Source organism: Drosophila erecta, unplaced genomic scaffold, assembly GCF_003286155.1.
Source record: "Drosophila erecta strain 14021-0224.00,06,07 unplaced genomic scaffold, DereRS2 tig00000055-arrow-pilon, whole genome shotgun sequence".
NCBI classification, from domain to species: Eukaryota; Metazoa; Arthropoda; class Insecta; order Diptera; family Drosophilidae; genus Drosophila; species Drosophila erecta.
In genome coordinates, this window is record NW_020825200.1 from 8,194,550 (window position 1) to 8,217,097 (window position 22,548).

At 40.3% G+C, this 22,548-nt stretch overlaps 1 protein-coding gene across 1 annotated transcript; it reads right to left on the minus strand.

Moving 5' to 3' along the window:
• Window positions 1-662: 662 nt before the first annotated feature.
• LOC6541627 lies at window positions 663-22,486 on the minus strand. Its single transcript, XM_001968993.3, has 3 exons — window positions 21,812-22,486; window positions 14,798-15,104; window positions 663-2,682 (listed from the first exon to the last, which is right to left on the minus strand). Exons 1-3 carry the CDS (start codon window positions 21,901-21,903, stop codon window positions 1,192-1,194), a joined length of 1,890 nt encoding a protein of 629 aa, XP_001969029.1. The 5' UTR covers window positions 21,904-22,486; the 3' UTR covers window positions 663-1,191.
• Window positions 22,487-22,548: the final 62 nt, after the last annotated feature.

Here is a 22,548-nt window from a genome sequence, read left to right on the forward strand (position 1 = left end):
TTGTATATAATTTATATTTATATATTTATATAATAGTTTATATAATAAACGATTTTCACTTGCTTTTTAATTTTGTTTTTCGTTTTACATTTTTTATCTTTTCCTTTAGAATGTTATAATTTTTTTTGTTTTTGTTTTCGTTTTTTCTTGCTTTCTTTTCTTTTTGCTTTGTTTAATGTTTACCACCTACGCTCATCACTCGCTTACATAATTAGACTTAAAATTTTTTTACACAAATATATCAACAAAAACTCAATAAGTTCCATTCAAAGTATATAATGTACGCCTATAAACGTTAAAATTAAAGATAAGAAAAAATAATTTAAAAAAAGGTAAAAATTAATGCGATGGTGTTTATAGAGTTCAAGGAATCATCAATTAAACTTGCTTAAACAATTTCGGCATCTCTCAACGTTCGATTTTTTTTTCGCACTTTTCCAATGCATGAAATTCAATAGAATTAACCAAACAAAAATTGATAAATTGTATGTATGTCTATTTGCGTTCTTTTTTCTTTTGTACTTTGTTTTGTTTCGGTTTCGTTTTTTGTCGTTATGCTGTTGCCTTCTGCTCTATTATGTTGTTCAAAATCAATAGCTCAGTTGTATGTTACGTTTCCTTAGTTAATTCTAGTTTCTTAACCAATAAATGAACAAATGGTATTTGTATTTTACTCTTTGCATTTAATTACAGTGGCTGTATGAAGTATGTATTGTGGTTTGTTGGCGATTGAAGCTTGGAAAAGGAGGTCTGGTTTAGTTAGACATTAAATCATAATTATCCGAAAAATACAAAATTTGTTTAGGTCTGCTTGGTATATCATACTTTGTTTGTTTCGTTAAACTCTTACTAATTTACATTCTTTTGCCTCTGCCTCTGTTTGGTAACAGTCTCTTTAACATTTCTGTGGCTGCTGATGATGCTACTATTTTTACTGCTTACAATAAGGTTACTATTCTTACTGTTACTGTTACGTTGCCTGGAGGCAGCAAAATGATTTTGCTTAGTAAATTGTTGTTGAGTGGTTGCGGTTGCTTTTGTCGGTGTGGTTGTTGTGTCCTGGCGAGCGCCTTTAATACTAGCTCGTGCTCCAGTTACAGCTCCTGCCCCACGCTGGGCGCCACATCTTCCTTCTGCTTTTACTCCAGCTCCATTATTGCCCGATCCCGCTCCCGTTTTGGGGCCATTGAATCAGGACGACGGCAACTGCTTGGCCACTATCACGCCCGGTCGGCACTGCTTCAAGGATGTGGTGATGGTCAGCTGTTGGGCGCCACCGCTGCCATTGCTGGATGTTATTATGGCACCCGTCGAGGAGCCCGCTGGCAAATGGCTGCCGCTTCCATGACCGCCCGTTGTTTGCACCTTGAAGATCGCCGTCGGCGTGACCGCAGTACTGGTGGTGCTCGTGGAGACCAATCCGCCGGCATCCTTGGCCGACTTGGCCGTAATGATCACCTGCTTGTTGCCGCCGCTCTTGAGTTGAAGGAAGGGTCGCAGCTCCGCCAGCGCGGCATGCTGTTTGCCCGTGGTGGTGAGGGCCAGCGGGGCATCCTGCGCCAGACGATGGTGTTGCAGCTGCTGGTGTTGCACTCCAGACATTTGGTGGTGATGCTGCTGGAGATTATGCTGGCCAAACTTCTCTTGGCCCCCACTGCCGTCTGCGAAGAGGTGATCGCCCTCCAAATGCCTGATGGCCTGGACAATGGTCTCCAGATTCTGGCGATGTGGATGTTGATAGTGGGTTGCGGTCTGCATCGATGGCAGATCGTGCTTCTCCGCCTTTACCTTGACAATCTTCTCATGGATGCGTTCCACCTCCACCTTGGGCGTGGCCTTGATGGCCGCCTGCAAAATTGGCTGCAGCATCGCAGCACTCGACGTGCATCCTTCGGCATAGGCTTTGGCAATTGCGTTCACGTTAACCTCGTTCTCGGACTCCGTCGAGCTGTTTGACGACAGGATGACCTCCTCGTGCACCTGATCCTCGGTTATGATCTCGGCAGCGGCATCGGCCTCTAGTTCCTCGATGCTGGAGCACACGACCACCTGCTGCTGCCCAGTCATTTCATCGATTTCCACATAAGATACAGTGCCGCCAAGTTCCTCCAAATCCTCGCTGCGCACAAAGTTATCGGTGTGCTCGATGACCTCGCGTGGAATGTAGGCGCCACTACTACCGCCCGATGCGGCAGCCACAGCAGTTCCGGGCGGTGCGGTTGCCACACTGTACAGCTGCCGCTTGATCATTTGCAACTCATCCTCGAGGAGTCGCCGCAGACTCCGTTCCTTCTCCAACTGCTTCTTCGACTCATGAAGCTCCTTGGCCGCCAGAAGGGTAGCATTACTCAGTTTGGTGGCCGCCGCTCCACCGGCTGTGAGCAGAGTCATCGGTTCTGGGGACATCGAGCCGAGACCTTCGTCGGAACTGTCGCTAATCGCCTGGATGTTGATCACGTTGTCAGTCAGCTTGCGCTTCTTGATGGCCACCGCCGTGGAGTTGCCCGCGCTGGCACTGGAGTCATTGTAGTTTCCGCCGGAGTTGGTACCACCACCTTCGCCGGAACCTCCGGCCTCGTGCTCGCCCACCTGTCGCTTCAGTTCACTGTTCTGGGTCAGCAGCTGCGTTTTCTGATTCTCCAGTTCCACAATGTATTGGAAGGTCTGTTGCAGGATGGCGGCCTAGAAATAATAAGTACGAAAGGATTAATCTACCTGCTGAAAATATACATGTGCATATGTGAAAGTTTGGTATATGCATTGGTTTCCATTTCGGTTCGTTTTTTAATAATGTAACTTTTATACAACTAACTTGCATTTTAAAGCAATTTCAACTTATTTATTTATTAACTTATTATTTATTTTCATTTCCCCTTCTAATCGAATTAAAAAGATTTCATGTAGCTACATTTTTGTTTATCAAGAATGATCATTAAGATGTTGAAGTTATTAACCCTTATATCAACCCTTCTCTCTTTTAGCTCCACAATAGAAGTCATTGAGAAAGACACAAGCATAGAGTATCTGCAACTGAGTATGGGGAAATAGGAGAAAATGAAGAGGAGGAGGACGAAGGCGAAGCATAATTGCTGAGAGGGGACTTAATTGCAACCACTCACAACACATTCATACATATGTACATACATACATATGGACATAAATGGAATCGCCTTTTTGCTTTTGCATTTTCCCTTGGCCCTTTTTGTTTTGCCTCTGCGATGTTTATAGTAAACAGTGTAGTAAAGCTGAGAACAACAGGCTGGCCTTACGAAAGGGTTAAGGAACTGGTGTCCTTCAAAATGCGCGCATTCTTCAAATCACACTTTTTGCAACACTTGCCAACAAAATAGCGTGGGAAGTAAAAGTAGTAAAGAAAAATGGAGAATGCGAATGGGTATCAAAGGCAGAAATTAAATCTTTATTAAACCGAGTCTGTTTTCTATAAATACAATTTACAAAATTAACAAAAGTTTTCAAAATAACGACTATATTTATTTCTTTGATTTACATTCTACGCAAATAGAAACTCATGTGAAATTAATAAAACTAATTTTCCCCCAAAACCACACTAGTGATTGACATTTCCATTAGAGTAACCACAAATTTACTTTACTTTTTTACAAATGCAATACTCATGGCAAAGGAATGCCTTTGCATTCTTCAGACTTTGATTAAAAAACCATAAATCTCAGCTTAATGCAATTTTTTTTTCTTGTTGCTAAAACTTGTTTCGATTTCGGTTTGTTGTCGGAGGTCACTACTAAAAAGCAATAATAACAACAACTAAAAGATGGCCAAGCCAAACAACAACATTATTGGTCTGCCGGCATCGCACAGCTGCTCTCGCTCTCTCTCTCTCTCTCCTCTCTTGTCGTTCTCTCTCCGCATCTGTAGGTAATTTCCCACCACCCCCTCCCCAACAACATCAATTGCACAGATGGCAGTTGTTGTTTTTGTTGTTACTCCGCTTCGGTGTGAGAGAGAGAGAGAGCATGGTGTGTACAGTTTTCTCGGTGTTATTATTGTTGTTTCCAGTATTAGTCGTACCCAAGCGATTTTCAATCTTACAATCCCCACCCCGCCATATCTTTCCATATCTATTTCTATCGCCAGACGGCGGCATTGCAATGTCGTGTGCATATCTTATAAGAAATAAACAGCAGCCAGCGGCAAAAGCGAGAATAAATCACACAGCATATTTAAGTTTTCTAGATTTTTTTTTTTTTTTTGCACACAAAGGTCGTTCATTGACTCGTGTATTGGAAATCGTTGCAGTCATGGGAATTATTGGAAAGATCAGAAGAAGCGGCAGTTATGGTAGCCGCTTTGTCTGATAAGACGTTGTACTTTAAAATTAAGACATAGTGGACGTATCTGTCAAGATATTTATGAAGAATATACAACCATTATTCGTTTATATGTAGGTAAATAACAAAAACAACATTGTAGATATTCGAAGTTTTTGTTATGCCTGGTTAAGAAAACAGGGCTACAACCCAAGAAAATTATGCAGAGGACTCAAAAACGATTCGCTTATTTTACTAACAAAAATAAAAACATGTGGACTTGACATTTGACAATGGACATATAATATTATATATCATATCATCATATAATGATAACATATCTACATAATTTGCTTTTTAAGTTACAAACAAAAACATCTGATTCATTGCCTTTTGATTGACAATCATTTGCTAAGAAAAATCAGCAAATGCACTTGTTTTTGAATCCGATTGGAACAATCATATGCTGTCTATATGGTCTTTTCGCCCATTCCGCGTCATATGGTTCTCTATGGTCTCCCACTCTCAGACAATCGCGTCTACTAGCCGGCAAGTTAAGGCCTTGGCTAATAAGAAAATGTCGTTGCCTTCTCAATTATAGTTGTTTTTGCTGGGGGAAAAATAATGCCGGCATAAAATCCACCACCGTTTATATCAGTGTGGGTAAACAAAAGGCAAAGTCAAAAGCAAAACCACATAAACAAAGCAAAGAAAACAGCGGACGAAAAAAAAAGACGATCAAACTGGCGGGTCCAACAAGAATCCAATTCAGAGCGAACACAAGCCAACCAACAAAGCGACAATACACAACAGACGGCCGCTTTTGCGGTGACTGTACTTTTTTCCAACAAGAAGCCAGCAACAGTTCCAATACGAAAAGTTTTTCAATATTCGCCGGCGTCGTCGTCGTCACAAATGTTGCTAGAGAGGCGCTCTCGTTCTCCCTCTCTTGCTTTAGCTCTCCCACTCTCCTTCTTCTTCAGTTAGGGGTAATTGTATAACGTTAGAGCGAGACGGCCATGGTCTTCGTTGGGTTTCTGTATTCGTTTCATATTCGCTCGTTCCGCGAAACGGAAACCAGACGTAGCGAAAAACATGTGGGCCCAAGCTTTTGCGCTTCTGCTGCCTCTCCCACGTGCTCTCTCTCAAGCTTTCCAGCTATTCCCGGTTGGAAGGTGCGCTCCCTCTCTTTTTGACAGCTGACTTCTATAAATGGCGCGTCTGTTTCTGGCGCCCTTGTTGTTCTTGCTTTCCACTGTATGTTGTTTTTTTGTTGCTGCCAGCACACCCCACAACTTGCACTACAATTTCGTTGATTGAATAAAAGGAAATGCATAAAAATAGCAAATACGCCGCCGGCACGAGAGGGAATTCGTCATCAGCTGAGCTGGCACTCGGCCTACGCTGTCGTATTGGTGCATATCTGTGTGTGGGGCGTAGCGGTAAATAATCTAAGAATGAATAACAATATATTTTACTAATACTCAAAAGTGTTCACATCGGGCCCATTTTATTCAAGCAAAAATCGAAATATGACAAAACCGTTGAAATACAAATTTATGTATGTACATATGTATGTATATATGTATGTACAAATTTAAAATAATTTCAAAAGTTTCATATTTTAAAACGTCTAAAAAATTAAACATTTTAACTTGTCCAACTACTTAACTTTCTTCATTTATGACACTGCTATGTGGGCGCGATTTCGAAAAAGGCAAGAACGGGGACCACCCAATGAAAAGCAGACGGAAAACAATGCGGCGCTGTCCCATGCGGTTTGATTTTTGATACGAAACCACCGAAAATGCACCAGCACCCCAGTTTTCCAACCTCTCCCTCATTTTTCTTATATTTCTTTTTTGTTTTTTTGGCCTACGTGCGTGCACGCATGTTTTCTAAGCGTGGCACTTTTCTCTTGGTAAAATGCGGTTAAAACGAAAAACAACCGGCTAAAATCAATTTATTTTTACTACTTTGGTGTTTTGGGACGTCTCAAAAACAAAGGGTATGGTAAAACTGAACGTTGGAATTTTATCTTTTTGAGTATGTAAATATTTGCAAGCAATAAAACTAGATACTATTGATAACCGTTTATTTGGAATTGAAAAATCCTACTTCCTCCACAAAACCAATGAAGTTTTATCTTCTGTAAACAATAAACAAAAAGGAAAGAATAAATTCTAGGTTTTTTAATGTACCCAATGATGTACCATACATATGTTCATATGTATGTACATATATGTACGTATATATCGATGCAAATGACTAAACTTTGAGTAAGTTTTAAAACTCACTTTTCTACCCATTTCTTTAATAAACTATCTCTTCCTCAATGTGCTCCTGATATTATTGTTTATTCCCATTATCTGCCATCTGCCGGTTGATATGTTATTTGCTTTCTGTTCAACTGCGTCGCACGTCAGCGAAAAGAAACAATTAACGTAGCGTTCTCGCTTATCTTTCGACTCTTCACCTGCAGATGATGACAGGTGTGTGTGTGGAGCGCCACGAAAATGAGAAGCGAAACAAAGCAAGTCAGCTGACATTAATTTCTGTGCAAATTTTTGGGTTTGCTCTATGGCCACGATAAACTTAAAGATAGCTGAATTTCTGCGTTCGAGTGCACGAAAGAAATTCAATTAAAATGCCTGACTTTTGTCAAAAGTGAAACAAAAATGATACTGAATAAATCAAAAGAATGCCGCTATGAAAATAAAAACTATTTATCCATATGGACTCTGGTTTGTATCCGTTATATGTACATATGTAAAGGATCGTAGGAATTTTATCATATTCAAAATGTAAACTGATCTTTTTCCTTCATGAACAATAAAACACGATTTCGTATTTATTAGTAACGAAAGCCTGCTAAAATTAGCTTCAAAACATTTTTGGTCATAACGGAACCCGACACGAGTTGCACGAGCCATAAAATCCGCTAGAGAATTTTTGTTTTCCTTTGTTGCAAAAAATGTGTGAGCGTGAAAATAGCCAAGAACAGCTGCGACTTCTACCGGCTTTACTCGAAATTACACTCCCACAAACACACTAGAGAGATATGGTTTATAGAATGAGCGCTATATAGCTCACATGCACACGCACATCTACACCCACACCCACAGAGATTGGGGGCCTTTCTTCGGTTCACTCGCACTCGCTGCTCTTACGCCCACTCTCGCGCTCTCGTTCTCTCCCGCTCCCACTCCCACTCAGCTGCTTTTGCTGGGCGCCAAACATGTGTTCCCACATGTACACGCTACGTCAAAATACGTATGTGTGTTGGTGTATGTGGGGTCCCAGTAGAGAATTTTGGGGTGACAACATCTCGTTTTTTGCGGCCAAATCAGATGCAACAAAATCGAGGCTATTTTTAAACGCCCATATGAACATTCCCCCTTATTGCCCCAAAACTGTGGAGATCTGCCGCTTTGGGAGAGGAAACCAAAGGAAGGCTGTCATCGAAAATGGGAAAAATAGATAAAATAGGTTAAATATTAATAAGAAAAAAAATTCTGTTAGTTATTTTGACTATCAATACAATACCTCAATTTTTTGTTAGCTTCTTAAAATAGTTTATACGAATTAAATACTAACTGAATTGAATTACCCTTCCGGATGCGTATATGTACATATGAGGATCTGTGGGAAAATAAAAAGTATGATTTCCGAAGGGACTGGGGCGAGGTCAATCGGGAAGACCTTCACACACCCGCACAGCGCACACACAGAAATTCATCTGGTTTTTGGTATTTGCCAATTTAGTAAGCATTTTAAGCAAATTTTTAACGAGTTGAAGGCGACTGCTCAAGTTGAATATGTATGAGCAGAAAATAAAAGCATTATTTTCTTTTTACGCTAACCCAATTAAATTCAAACACGTGCGTTGGATGAGCTCACCACAGCTATATGCATTGTACCCAGTCATATATCTACGTAGTTAACGTATTTATATGTGCCCCAAGTTAATCCAAGGCAAAAGTCGTAAAAAACGGTCATTAAAGAAAGCCAAACTAGCGTGGCAATTGAAAAAAGTAACGTCACTAACGATCCCAGGGATGCAGTAATAGTAACTTTGCTAAAACTATATTAAGCGGTTATGAAATATATAGATTTATTGGGATATTCTTCAGATATAAAGGTTTCTTGAACCTATTTAGTACTTAGCTATCAAGCCAAATGCTAATCAACAAGTAATATCCATTTCATGTTATTTTTCAAGGATCATTTATAGGCATCATTAGTAGTATTATTCACAACAAACTATCTCTTATCTGAGCTTTAATACCACACCCACTGAACCGATGGCTATGCAACTTTAGCGACTTCGTCATCATTCAGCAATGTAAATTTAATTATATATTTTCACTTGCTGTTGTTGCTATTTGGGTTAATTAAAACAGCTGTCTTGGGTAAACAACACAGCACAGCACGAGCGCCCGTTGATAAAAATAAATACAATGCCGCAGGCGTCGTCGGTCGCTTGCCGCGTTCACTTTGTTTTTTAGACGTGAAATTCGATCAGCTGATTTGTGTGTGAGGGTCAGCTGCCACTCATTTTCGTGCATCTTGTTGTATTATTTATGTATATTTCTCGAAATTAAACAACATTCTCCACGCCTTTGCCCTTTCTCTTTCTCCGGCCATCATACCGTCTCTTTCGCTGCCTTAATCCAAAACTATGTGTTTAACACACTTTCAGGCATTTTCGCGTGCTTGTGTGTCTAGCCTTTCCTTATGTTAATTAAATGCTTTCATTGACCATGAGCTTTGTTTAGCCGGTAGTAACAAACAAAAAAGAAAAACTATGAACCTTGTGGCATGTCGTGGCTTTACCCCATTGGCATTCTTTGGGTTAAGCGTTTTATTGACCTTTGGTGGAATTTAAATTCGTTCCTTTGTTAATGGTGCGTAAGTTTTGCTTCGAGTGCAAGGGATAATTGTTAAAATACAAAAAAATAGTGTAATATTTCGCCCGAACTTTTTCTTCTTTTATCTTTATTGTGAACACGAAGCGAAGCCTATAAACGCTATAGATCAATGTCTTCTTTCACTAGGTTGTGTTTATATATTATATAATGTATAATATCGATTTTATTTGCTTAGCTATATTTCTTTGTGACCAGAGCTTGCGACGCAATTGGGAAAGCTGGGCTCTTGGGAATCGAGCTTTTCTGCCGGTCAGCGCGACTATAACCTTGTTTTCTCACTGTGTTTGTTGCTTTTGCTTAACCAGCTGAGTCGCGCTTAAACGTGATTGTATTTGTATGCGTAAAATTGCGCAGCAAAAATGCCGGTTGGCTTTTGTTTTTGTTTGACTTTGTTGTTGTGTCTCGCACTCAGATTTTTGTAATTTGTATTATTTTGCGATTTCTACAGAAATTTATCGAGACTTTGCCAAGATTTCACAGCTGTTTGCTGATCCATTCTGGTATGGTAATTGAACACCTTATTGTTGGATTTTGAAAATACAGTCGATATTTAAGCACTTAAATTAAGCTACAGTTCTTAACCCAAAATATGAAAAATTTCGGATATGGTTTTATGAATAAGTAAATATATTACTTTTTTTTATGGATATTTTATGGATTTTTTTTATTGATAGGTAAACTTAGTTCATAACATAAAATTTTGCATTCGAAACTTTTTGTTAAAGTAGTATCCATAAGGTATAACTATAAATGACGAGCAATAATTCAATACAAACGGAACTTACATAGACATACATACACTGACAGAAAAACGGTCGACATTGTAATGACGACAGTCAGCGATCTTGGCACGGTCATTGATGAAAAAACACCGTTACGATGCAACAGAGTCATTAAATCCGGCGAGACGGCATTCCATATAATCAACAGAAAAAAATCGCCAGACGGAGTGGGGAAGAGCGAGATGGAGATGAAGACAGACCAACGACCGACCGACATTTTTGCAACTCACACACACCATCTACTATAGCCTATCTCCATCTCGCTCTGTCTGCCCACAAAGTAATTGATCCACTGCACTTATGTATGCTTTTTTGCTTAAGCTTTTGGCTAGGCTGTTGCTTTTGTCACAGCTTTCTCTTTGCTGATGCATTCTTCTGAGAAAGTCTTGAGTGTCCGATAAGTTATCGTCCTGACTACCGATTGGTTTAATTATATTTCTAATCGGTCCATCTCTAACGTGCTTTCAATGCACACTTGATATTGACAAACACTCCCAATTGGATAACTTTATTTAGTGTGTAAACACAAATATTACAACTTACTAAATAATTTGGCGTACGAGGATCTATTTTCCTTTTTAGTGCCTAGAGAAATTGGGCAAAGCGCGGTTTTTAATTAAATGTACCCATTGAAGCATACAAATAATTAAAATTACAAACAGCGTGGATTCAGTAATTGCATTTTGTAGCTGCTGCTACATGCGAGTACTTTACCTCGAGTATTTTCCTCATGAATTTGTGCGTGGCGTAGTAGTGCAAGCATTTTTACTACGAAATGCAATTGAAAGTACAGGCTACACACAGTGCGCTATATAAATGGGGTTATATAACTCGTTACATAGCACATATGTGCTCCATCTATGTACTTGGTTTGCAGCACAAACTGGGTGTTGGCGTGGCCCAGAAGTTGTGGTCGCATCAAAATCTACAGCTGCAATCCCGCTTCTTTTCGCTTCCATCTGCAAAAGGTTGCGAGATGCCAATGGCCTAGTGCACTGCAACAGCACCACCAACAAGCACCACCCAACGACCTCCACCCACCGCCCCCGGTGCCACGCCCCTGAGTCCAGAAAATACAAGGGCCATCAAGGCCCAAATGAAAAACGGATTTTGCCGGGCCAACAGTGCCAGTGCGCAACTGCCAAGCTGAAGTCCATTTTCATATGGTGGGGGTTATTTTTGGGTGGTTCAACCACCGACCGTTCCATTCGGAATCGTCATCGGCTGTGAAACAGCTGCCTACCAGGCGCCAGACAGACGCCAACAACTCTGGAAATGAAATGGCAATGAAACACTCTTGGGAATCATAAACCTCCCGGAAAAATTAACCCACCCCCACAATTCCCAACACACACACACACACACATGCAAAACTTTCCACAGCTGAGCGAGTGGTGTGGGCTCCCATCAGCAGAAGGCGAACAAAATGTTGGCGCCATCGGCCTATCCCATCTTCCTATCCTTTATCCCCACCGTTCCCATACTATCAGCAACCTTAGAGTTCCCCAACTTTTTTCGGGGGTAACTTTTGCGTTTGGCGCGCGCTTTTCTTCGTCGGCCGCTGGAAAAGGAATCGATATTGTATTGTATATAGAAAATTTTACAGTCTTCTCTCTGCTCGCTGTCTGGGTAAGGTGTGTACTGTGTACAGTGAGCACCCCCACCCACCGTAATGTAGGTTAGTTCAGTTGGGGCGCGCCTAAATCTTCACACACTGCGGAATATTGAAAGTGCTGTTCAAATAACATTTAAAAAAAGTTAGAATTTGAGACGTTCATTAAAGAAGCCTAATTCCTCATTAATTTATCTGTAGAAAATCGAAACCAAGCCCAATACTTAGGAATACGCAAAGGACATCAAATAATCTAATTATTATTTTCTATTCGACTTGGTGTTCGCAGTGGATAATTTAAGAAAATTCCTATAATTTGTGTAAGAAGCTATGCGTTTTTTCTCAGTGTATTTCGAATAGTCACAAAAACAACAATGGGGGCAACTGTACGCAATTGCACATTTGCACTTCAGCGCCACCTAGCGAGCAAGTTCATTGACCTGCCAAATAGTGGGCGAGAAGAGTGCGAAATGGCGAGTGCAAAAGAGAGGAGAGCGCGAGTAAATCACAGACTTGCACACACATTTCCATTCCTCAGCCTGCCTTTTGCCACCCACCTTAGGGCGTGGTTGTATATATATATATATATTTATATATGTAGGTATGTACATTGGTGTTTGTATATGTCCCTGCCTTGCACCGTTATGTGCGTGTGCCTAACTGTGAATGGTTTCAGTCGTCGCAGCTTTCTGTCAGCCAACCTCGGCCTGCATTGCAATTTCATTTCGCACTTTTGTCAGTCGCTTATGTACCCTGCATGTGTGTTAAATTATGCCCGTGCGTTGAAGCAATGATGTAAATATGTAAGTATTTTTGTGTGCATTTTGGTGTGCGTAAAGTCTGCTTTCATTACGTTTCAGGTGCCCTAGTCTTACATGACCAAAGAGTAACTTTTCTACTTTCTAAGTGTGTTCAATTGTTGTCATCTATTGAAAGCACAACTATTATTAACATCACTCAAATAAAATTAAAGGCTATAAAAAAATTCAAATTTAGATATTACATTGTAATATTACCATTACAAACGACAAACTACTTCAAAAACCCTTTTGACTTCTAAGTATTTAAACTTCTTTTAATGTATTTCCAATCATCTTAAAATTTTGATTTTAAGCAATGCAAGCATTTGGTGATATATGTACATATATTTTAGTAGAAATGAACCTGTTATATAGCCGGCACTTAGCCGACACTATAAGTGCTTAACCGATTATATAGCGGGTGTAAACTTGGTCAAGCTGTCGGAGGTTCCTCTTTCGCTGCGTACTCTCTCCCACTCTCTCTCGAAAGAGCTAGTGCATAGCCCCATCCCTTTTACTGGGCATAGGCTGCTCTCTTTCACACGTATTTACTACAATGTTTACTATGTGTGACAGGCGTGTTGGTACCGTTCGTAATCGTCGACGTTGACGAAGTGCATAGAAAAAATCCATAAACTACTTGCACTAGTCCTCCCCCTTTCCCCCCTTCCCCACTTTCTTCTCGTCTTTTTCTTTCTCGCTCCATTCTGTCTACGCCCATTATGTCATTCACCAGGCTACGTCGTTGTTGTGTTTGTTTATGCCCTTTCGTTTTTGCATGTGGTAGTATTTTTAATATTTACGCGCTTTTCATCCTGTTTGCATTTCACTCTTTTTGCTGTTGCTACGTTCCACGCTTGTTTATGCTGAGTCTTGCTGCTTTGCCTTTCTTTTTTAGGCCAAATACTGATTTATGGGGCTTGGCAATTTCAGTTGACACTTTTCAATTTGCAATAAATAAGAAGGCTGCAGAAATCCTCAAAACAGGGAAACTACACAAACGACACATATGTATAACAGCAGTGCTGAAAAAGACTGGTCATTTGGAATCAGAGTACGAAACAGATTATAAATTCATTTTGATTCTCTTTAGTGTTTTATTTTTAAGATTATTGTTCTACTTCTGATATATACATTAATTATTTTTCAGTTTATCTACTTTGATTTGTACTTTCAGCCGTCTTTTTTGTCTAGCCACAGACACATCATTTAAAAAAGAAATAACTGTCGTGCTCTTTTTTAACTCTGGTCATTCGTTTGATTTACAACCGTCTGCCACTTAATCGTACCGCAATTTGAAGTGGATGTCCTTGGAAAAAAAAAAAAAAAAAAAAAAAAATCTGCAAGTGCCTATAATGTGTCCTACGCAAATTGCTCATATAAGACTGGCTAATATCATCCCTCACTAACAAGGCCGTTCGTTCTACCGGCCTTTTACAAAACACGCGTCACAACAAATCGATGTCGTCTCAAGGTGAAAATCCCATAAATATGAGAACATGTGTATGCCAACATAAGAAAAAGAAAAGCTGAGCAAAATATATATGCGGCGGCGTAAAAAAGAAAAAGCGTAACGCCTCCAACGACAAACAATCGAGACGACGACGCCAACACGGTTGCCCTGACGACTAAATGTCGAAAAGGGACCTTCAAAGCTTTAGTCCCCACTTTATACGCCCCCCATAAAACCATTTCCATCTCCATTCACGTTTTATTCCATAGCTGGAAGCTTTTAGCAAGTGGCGTGTATGTTTGTTTTCCGTATGCCCCTTTTTTCGCCAGGAGACCTCGGCAATTTGTCAACATGTGTTTGTGGACGGCCCTGTAATTGAGGTCCAGTTCAAAACGATTCGGGTTGGGGGTTTGGTTAGATGTAATTGGAGTTGCGTGTCACGGCTTAAAGGAAGAAACCAGAAAAAACTTGAAGGTACAGGCGACGTGGAGGAGACTGATGCATCTCTGACCAAAAATGGTGTTGATGTCGAGATGATGCTGATTGGCTTGCTTTCCGAGGAATCGAGAAACAACGTCAACCAATCGAGAACTGACCATGGGTAATAATTTTCATCATTTAACCCTGCAGACACTTGCAATGAAATCATTTAAATGACATGGGGTCATTGAATCATGACTAATAACCAATTTCTATATAGTTTTAAGATGAGGTGAACTCATAAACTAAGTGACTTTGGTCACTTAAAGTCCTTAAGTTCAGTGTTTAGTAAGAAAACATTTATAAACACGCAGAGAGTATACACTGAATTGTATAAACATCTACTATTTTTTCAATCTTCTTTCTATGCGAATGTACTCTTTAAATAAACAAGTGTATATTACAAAACCGGAGTCCAATGCAAGCCAAACTAGAATGGATAGAGTAACTTACCTTGCTCAACTTTTCGCCTTCGTGTCTCGGCAGCAGGGATCGCAGACTCTGGAATCCGGCATTGATGCTCTGCATGCGTCTGCGCTCATTGCTGTTGGCGATTTCCCGGCGCATCCGCTTCTCGCTGTCCACAAGGGGCTTTCCCGAACCATCTCCATCGCTCAAGGCCCCGCCACCGCCTCCTCCTCCGCCCTTGGAGGTATTCGTACCGCTCATGCTCGACTGGCGGCGCTGCGAACCCTGATGGGCTGACTCGCTGGCGTACTCGATGTGATAGTTCTCAGTCCCTGAATCCTCTAGTTGCAATCTGGAAAATGATGATACAATTGGTTACAAGTGAGTCATGTGGCTGGTTACTGAATAAAGAATGCTATATATATTGGTGAAGACTCATATCCTCGTCTGAGAAATGATAAATTTATTTATTCTCTAGAGTATTTTTTTTGCTGTGCTCTTCGAAATTGTTATACTTTAACTTTAATCCCAGCAGGTGGCTAGATCTTATGGTAAACTAGTTCGGGAAATCACAGAAATATCTAGAATGAATGTATATCTCAGTTGGTTCTAGAAGACAGTCATGCCTACTTTAAGGTATTATCTACGATGCTATTTATGGCTCAACATTAAAACTGTCCGTGCATAAAACCAATTAATTTTTACATTATACAATCCCCACACAACACTCACGCAGTCACGTTGCCGCTCACCAAAGCGCTGAAAATTTCATTCATTCATAAATTTACAATTCCATTCAATTCAATTTTAGTTTAAGCCGCCGACGCTGCACAACAATCCCAACAGAGAGCCAACAAATACACTCACACAGTCACTAGTCTGTTGTTGTCACGTTAGCATCAGCATCGTAGCAGAGAAAACGTTAGGGATACTAGGTTCAATAACACCCTAACTTGTTAAACAATTATTTGCATTGATTTGTATAAAACCATAATTTTAGTAACTTAAATAAACATTTTTCTATTGCATTTTTCTATGCATTTATTATTTATTTTATATTATATGCATTTATATTACAAAATCTTGTTAAGGGTGACCATCTGTTGCTTAAATTGCATTTCAATGCTCAAACTCCCAGGCAACCTCTTTCAGTTTCAGGGAATATGCTAACAAGAGAGTGATTTTTGTAGATTTTGTTGATACGATGCACCACATAGACTTTATTGTAGGGTATCGACTACTGCACTACACATGTAACAGAGCGAGAGGGAAGCAGCAGCAGCAGCAGAGAAAGAGAGAGGTGGCACAGCTGTTAATAGTATGGGCATTCCACTTTTTGTTATTGTTGCCACCATCGCCGCCGGTCGTCGTGATTGTTGTTTTCTGCTTTCTGTTTTGTCGGTTCGATTTGGTTCGCCTCGATTTGCTTTGGACCTCCGTTTCTTGTTATTTCGCAGCTCTTCTCCGCCTTCTTCTTGCTCTTTTTCTTCTGACCGGGGCTTCGCTATGCTGCAGCATAGCATAGTCCCAAAGACCCGAGATCCCAAGAATTCCAAACCGGTTTTAACCTACGAAAAAGAGCAAACACGTTTTCCACAGGCCAGAGTTTGGCTGCGCATGCTGCAGGCTAATGAAAACAATTTTCACAATGGAATGCTCAGCGAGAAAGAACAACAAAAACACAGGTACACGAAGCGGGGGGTGGTGTGTAAAAGTTGCAACACCACATTCCATGGGGAAACAACAGAACAACAACGCTCTTCCAAGACGATGCTAGAAAATACAGTCTCAACTCTCTAACTCGAACATTACCAGCGATTTTTCTCAAATCCCAAGAAGTAGTTATATTTATATTATGGATTTTTAAGCTTAAGACTTAAAATGGAGAATAAATGTCTAAATTAGAAGTTTGCTACTTTTTGACGAATCATATCGATTTAAAAAATATCAGTCGTTTAGAAATGTATAGCCATCAGTATATTTAAGTTCTAGCAATGATCGAAATACTTTATAATAACCGGATGGCAGGAAGCGTTAGTTATAGAAGCCGTACTGTATTAGAGACATGGTCTCGCTGGCTGGGTTTATTTTTAGCAACATCATCCAAAGGTCGTTCTTCTCCGGCAGCATTTCTGCGGCAAGTGCGCCAAGGAGACGACATGGGGGGCAATCGAAAGAGGGGGGCGGTGGATGCCTCCAAAGTTGGTCAACGGCAGCAGCAGCAGGCGGATGTGGATATTGTGGCAGCCAGAAAAGCAGAGATGCAGAAAGGCTCCAAAGACTGCGAAGCTACCGCTGCCTCTGCAAAAGGCCAAAGGAATGTGGCTCGGATCTCGGATCTGGCCACTTGGCTGCTGTTTGCCATCTCGTTTCTATTTGTTTGCACAACAAAGGCCGAAAAACGCTGAATGAAAACCGCGCGGGGAATGTTGTTGCATGCTGCATGTTGTGGCAACATCTGTTGTTGTTTTTGATGCTACACACATTTTGGGCACTTTATGAGGGCGGGACTGATTATTGCAACAACGCGCATTAAGAGGGAAACGATGCGATAAATAAAGAAAAGTTCTAAGCAGTATTTACAAAGCTTTACTTTGTCATGTGTCCTATTTGCCTTTAAATAAGTAAATAGGAAGTTTCAGTAATAAATTAGAATATATATAATTCAGAGATATCTTTGTATGGAAGCCAAGTAGAAATTCAGGTACATTCCATTGCTTTCAGGAAAAACTAATAAATCGAGATATATCTAGAAACTGCGGGTTCTTATGTGCCCGTAAGTCGGATCTAATTTTGAACTGTTTCTTGCAACATTCCCAACTTGAGGCGTTACAACAGCTGTTTGCGTCCGAAATGCTGAGTTTATTAAAGATGCAACTGAAGATAATGTGACCGCTTCAACTGCAATCACGCATTTTCGAGGTGAAAACAAATGGGTAAATATAAGAATAATAACAACATATGATAGTGGACAGCTGACGGCGCTGCAGCAGCGCTGCTTTTGGCCAGGGTTCAATGTAGTTCATTGGCCACTTTTCGCCAGCAAGTACATAGAGAGAAAAGCACAGAGATACGAACGATAAACAGACAGAGAGACAAAAGCCGAAGTCACGAGTGCTGGTTGCCACCTAGCCACTCACCCACTCATACCTCCTACCCGCTACCCTGCCCCCCTCCTCTTCAGCTGCTGTTGTTGCACTTTGCACATAAATTGTACATACGTTTATTGGGTCACTGCTTACGTCATCATTTCACTGGAATTTCGTCGTATTGCTGCAGTTGCAGCAGGTGAAGATAACGGATGTAGGTAGGAAAAGGGGATGTAGAAGGAAATGCATGGAGCCCGAGGAAAGTGGGAGAAAAGGGAAGTCACCTATTATTAGCGGGGATATTTAATCTATAATGACAAAAATACAATATCTGTAAGTCACAGATACTTAAAGCAAAAGATACAGAAGAATTATGCCTATAAAGAAAAATTGCATCCTTAAGCCGTCGCATCAGAAAAAAATCAACGGGAAATCCCGCTTTCAAACTTAAATTTCGTTGGGGAAAACCGGGGCAGACTTGCGAAACTGACTGTGAATGCGAAGCAAAAATGAAATGCAACGCAATAAGGTTCGCGCCGCTTGCGTAATTTGTGCAACAATGTACAGGCGCATGAACTAATGAACAAATAGAATTCGCATTTCCCCCTTTTCCCCCTATATCGCCACTCTTTTTACAGTTGCGTCTGCCAGTTGGCGCCGCATTTCCCATAAAAATATAAACAAACGAATGCAAAAAAAAAAACAGAAGTATACATATGATTGTATGTATGTATAAAGTGGCCGAATACGGAAAATCACAAAGCTTAACGCCGAAAAGAAATTCTACACCAGCTGTTTGTTTTCTAATGAAATCCTGAGAAATGCTGATACCATAGGCAACTGTGTTTACAATTGGGTGGAAATTTAAGAGGTCTGAGAAAATTGATATAAACAAGGAGAACTGGAGATGAAAAGAAAGTAGTACGATTTATAAAAGCTCCTGTTATTTTTTACTGAGTCAACCAGAACACCTTTTTATAAATTTTATAAATATATGACCTATTGTAACCGTTTATTGTATACATATATTTTAAACAAAAATTATGGGTGCTATGTTTCGATAAATGATAACGGATTTTCGTAAACTATGGTGTAATAGTGGTTTTTACCCATTTATTTTCCGTCCTCTCCTTGCCATGCCCCAAAAACTGTTGTACACAAAAATCATGTGTTTTTCATAAACAAGCCATAGCGCTCTGTCTCCTTCACACACACCCTACTTCGCCCTCTCTTTCACTCGCAGGTTGCCAATAAATGCCGCATGGGAAAAAGCGAAAAAAAGGTGCTGTGGAAACGAAACAAAAACAAGCGAAACGTTTTGGCATACGAAACGAAACACACAGGGCCATCGCCCAAAAATTTGCGCAGCAGATTTAAAGCCATGTGTTGGTATTAGTTTTTATTTCATTTCGGTTTTTTCGCAACTTTGCAGTGGGTTTACGGCTTTAGCTTTTGTGTATATGTTTTTTCAATGAAACGTGTGTGGTAGTAAAAAAAAATGTATGTGTGGCGGCATCTGTACTTTTGCGCGCTCTTTCTGTCTCCCACTCTCTCGCTCAACAAGCTTTTGGTTTTGAGTGCAACTCAAATGGGGCTCTCTTTTTCTCACGCTGCTTATGTACTTGGATCAACTGGGGAGCGGCTCTTATAAAACTGCAGTGAGAGCGAGACGGAAAAAGAAAGAGTTGACGACGCTCTGTTTCACTCTCTCACTCTCTGCTCCTCTTTTCCAGTCAAGTGGGGTAAAAACGGAAATGACGCCACACAAACAGAACAGCACCAACAACAATAACAGCCGCAACACATGGCTTTCGTAGTATTCGCAAATGTGCAACGGATGGAATTGAGAGAGAGGGAGAAATAAAGAAGGCGAGGTGAGTGGAGACTTTTAGCCAAGGCACGCTCTTTTATTTTAGCACCAACAACAAACGGACAGCAGCTGCTAAAACGCAGTTGTTATACCGCCCACACTGGTGGCAAAAATAACAGTGCCACCTTTGAATTTTTAACAGTTACATATCTATGCTTGGTATTAGCGAAATGGTTTCTTAGAGTTTTGTGTACATCTTATCTTTTTAGTTTCTAATAAAATAATTGTTTATATTTTTACTGTTATAAATAAATGTATGCCTAACAATTATTATTTTTATTAAAAAAGTTCCTAGTCATGCGTTTACGAAATGCTAATAGTTAATATAACTTATTTTGCTGCCAACTATTTAGCAATAAAAAAGAAATCCATAAAACGCAGACAGTAGTACGAGTTTTAATGCAGCAGCAAAAACATGTGGCATTTTGCCGAGTTTAATATATTTATTTACCCGGTATATACGCAAACTGAAATAAAAGCCTTGAAAAGCCAGCTGAAAGGGATTAGTATAAGTGTGCAATCACATACATATACTTATATTTCCGATTCTTTTCGGCGTTGTGCAAAAACATATGCTCGTGCGATAAGAAAAGGCGCCGTTTATGACGTGTGAAAAGCGAAAAGCGGCACCATATGATTCTGATAAGCCGGCAAAGGAAAAAGAAACTTTCGATGTGAAACCATGGGCTGTATTCGCGAAAGGAAAACGATCGAAAGAAAGGCAAAAAGGAAAATTAGAAACTAAAATTGTGCATTTCCCAGCCTATTTTTTTCCACATTTCTCGGTAGCGCAGAAAAAACCCAGACTGATTAAATTTGTAGGAATGTAGACTATACCTATATGATAATTCAAATTGTTTTAAATAGATAGTTAAATTTATTAAAGTGATCTTCAAATCGTATTCATTTTGCTTGCTGTGTAGAGAAAGATAAGCAAAGAGAAGAAAGGAAAACGGAGAAGCATGTAAATAAAACCGAAGCAAAACCATCTGATGATACGAATTTACCGGTACAGCTGATTTTATTTCAACTATGAACGCGAAAGAAGAAATAGGAATGTTGATTAGGCAACGAACGATAAGCGAGAAGGCGCGAAAGAGAGAGGGAGTGCGGGTGCGCAGCTGTTTTCTACCTCCGTTAATTTGAACATGTGAGCTAGCGCAAATTGGCAGCTGAGCGTGAGAGCAGCAGAATAAGAAAGAGCCAGAGAAGAGAAGAGGAGCGAAGAGAGCAAAACGCGATCGACGAACACAGAAAATAGCAAAAGCAGCTGTAACAAATTAGATCAAATATTTTAGGAAAAAAAGCAAAAGGGGGAAAATAAAAACAACATTATTTCAAGAGGATCTACCGATCGCTTAAAATCATTTAACATAGTATTTCTTTGTACATATGTATTTTCGTATCATACATGTGTATCAAAGGTACAAATACTTCAAAAAATAAAAATATATTTCCAAAAATGCATAGAAATACATATTGTATTTTGTATTTTAATCATTTTCGATTTTACTTAACTCTATACTTCTTCAGTTGATGCGAATGAAAAATCATCGTTTCTAACAGCTGTACCCTTGACTCATGTTTGTGCCTTCACTGTTGCCCGTCTGCCGACACTGCTGACAAATTGACAAAACAGCCGTTTTACAATATGGACGACGAAAGGCAGAGCGTGAAAACAACAGCAACAACACAAACGCGGGACGAGAGCGACGGAAAAAAGAGTGAGGAGAGAAGGGGCTCAGACATGAACGATGAGAGAAAAAAGAAGCGTCACATTTATTCCAGCAACAAGAAAACGGCATGGAAGTGGAAATGGAATGGAATGCGCCACACGCTAGCTTGCATGTGTGTGTGAGCGATGAACCTTAATGGTGGTGGTGTTTTTGTGCCGTATTTGTTTTGTCGGCAAAACGGCGGCAAAAAGCAAACGAGAGAATTAGAGAGAGAGAGAGAACGGGAGAGTGAGACGGGAAAGGAGCGCACTAGCAAAGTAGTAAAAATAATCAATAATTTGCGTGATAAAAATGCAAGCCAAGCTGTTGACTCGCGTGGTTTTTCTTTAAAACAAACAGCACTTAGATTTATACGCAAACTTACTGCAATTCCTCATCCAATTCCTCGGCGCTGTTGTATTCGGCGTGCTCTAGAATAACTTCCTCCGTTTTGATGGCAACCGGTACGGCGGACATTTTTAATCGTGTTTGTGTGTTTGCTTACTATCGTGGCCAAAATGTCTGTGCCACGTGGTTTTTGTTGTTGCGCTGCTACTGCTGCTGCTTGACGGCTACATAAACATTTGCAATTTATTTATAGCCTTTAAACTTTATTGTATTTGGTACACACACATGTGTCAGCTGGTCTCAGCTGCTTTTTGTATTTAGCGGCAAATTGTTTGCCAGTCTCACTCACACTCGCACACACTAGCACTACACACACACAAGAGAGAGAGAGAGCGAGCGAGACACAAGACAGATTGGGATGGAGAGCGCGTCCAAAAGTTCAATTCACTATTCTGTACTCTTTGATATTTTCGCTCTTAGTGAGCATGAGATTTGTGTATTCGAATTCGCAGCTGTTTTTTTTTTTTTTTTTGGTTTAAAATGCAACCGCACTGGCACCAACACACGCGCGCTGGTCGATTTCTGTAGACATTCGAATTGACTGCACTGTACGATTTTTCCGATCGGGAGATGCGATTTCCGTCCGGTCCGTTGCGTGCGTTCGATTCGGCGATAAACTGCAGAGTGACCGTAGTCTGCGAGGGAAAAAACCGCACATAGCAAAATTTATCGATAGTAATATCGATGACATAGATGTCACTATGCTTTAGTGCT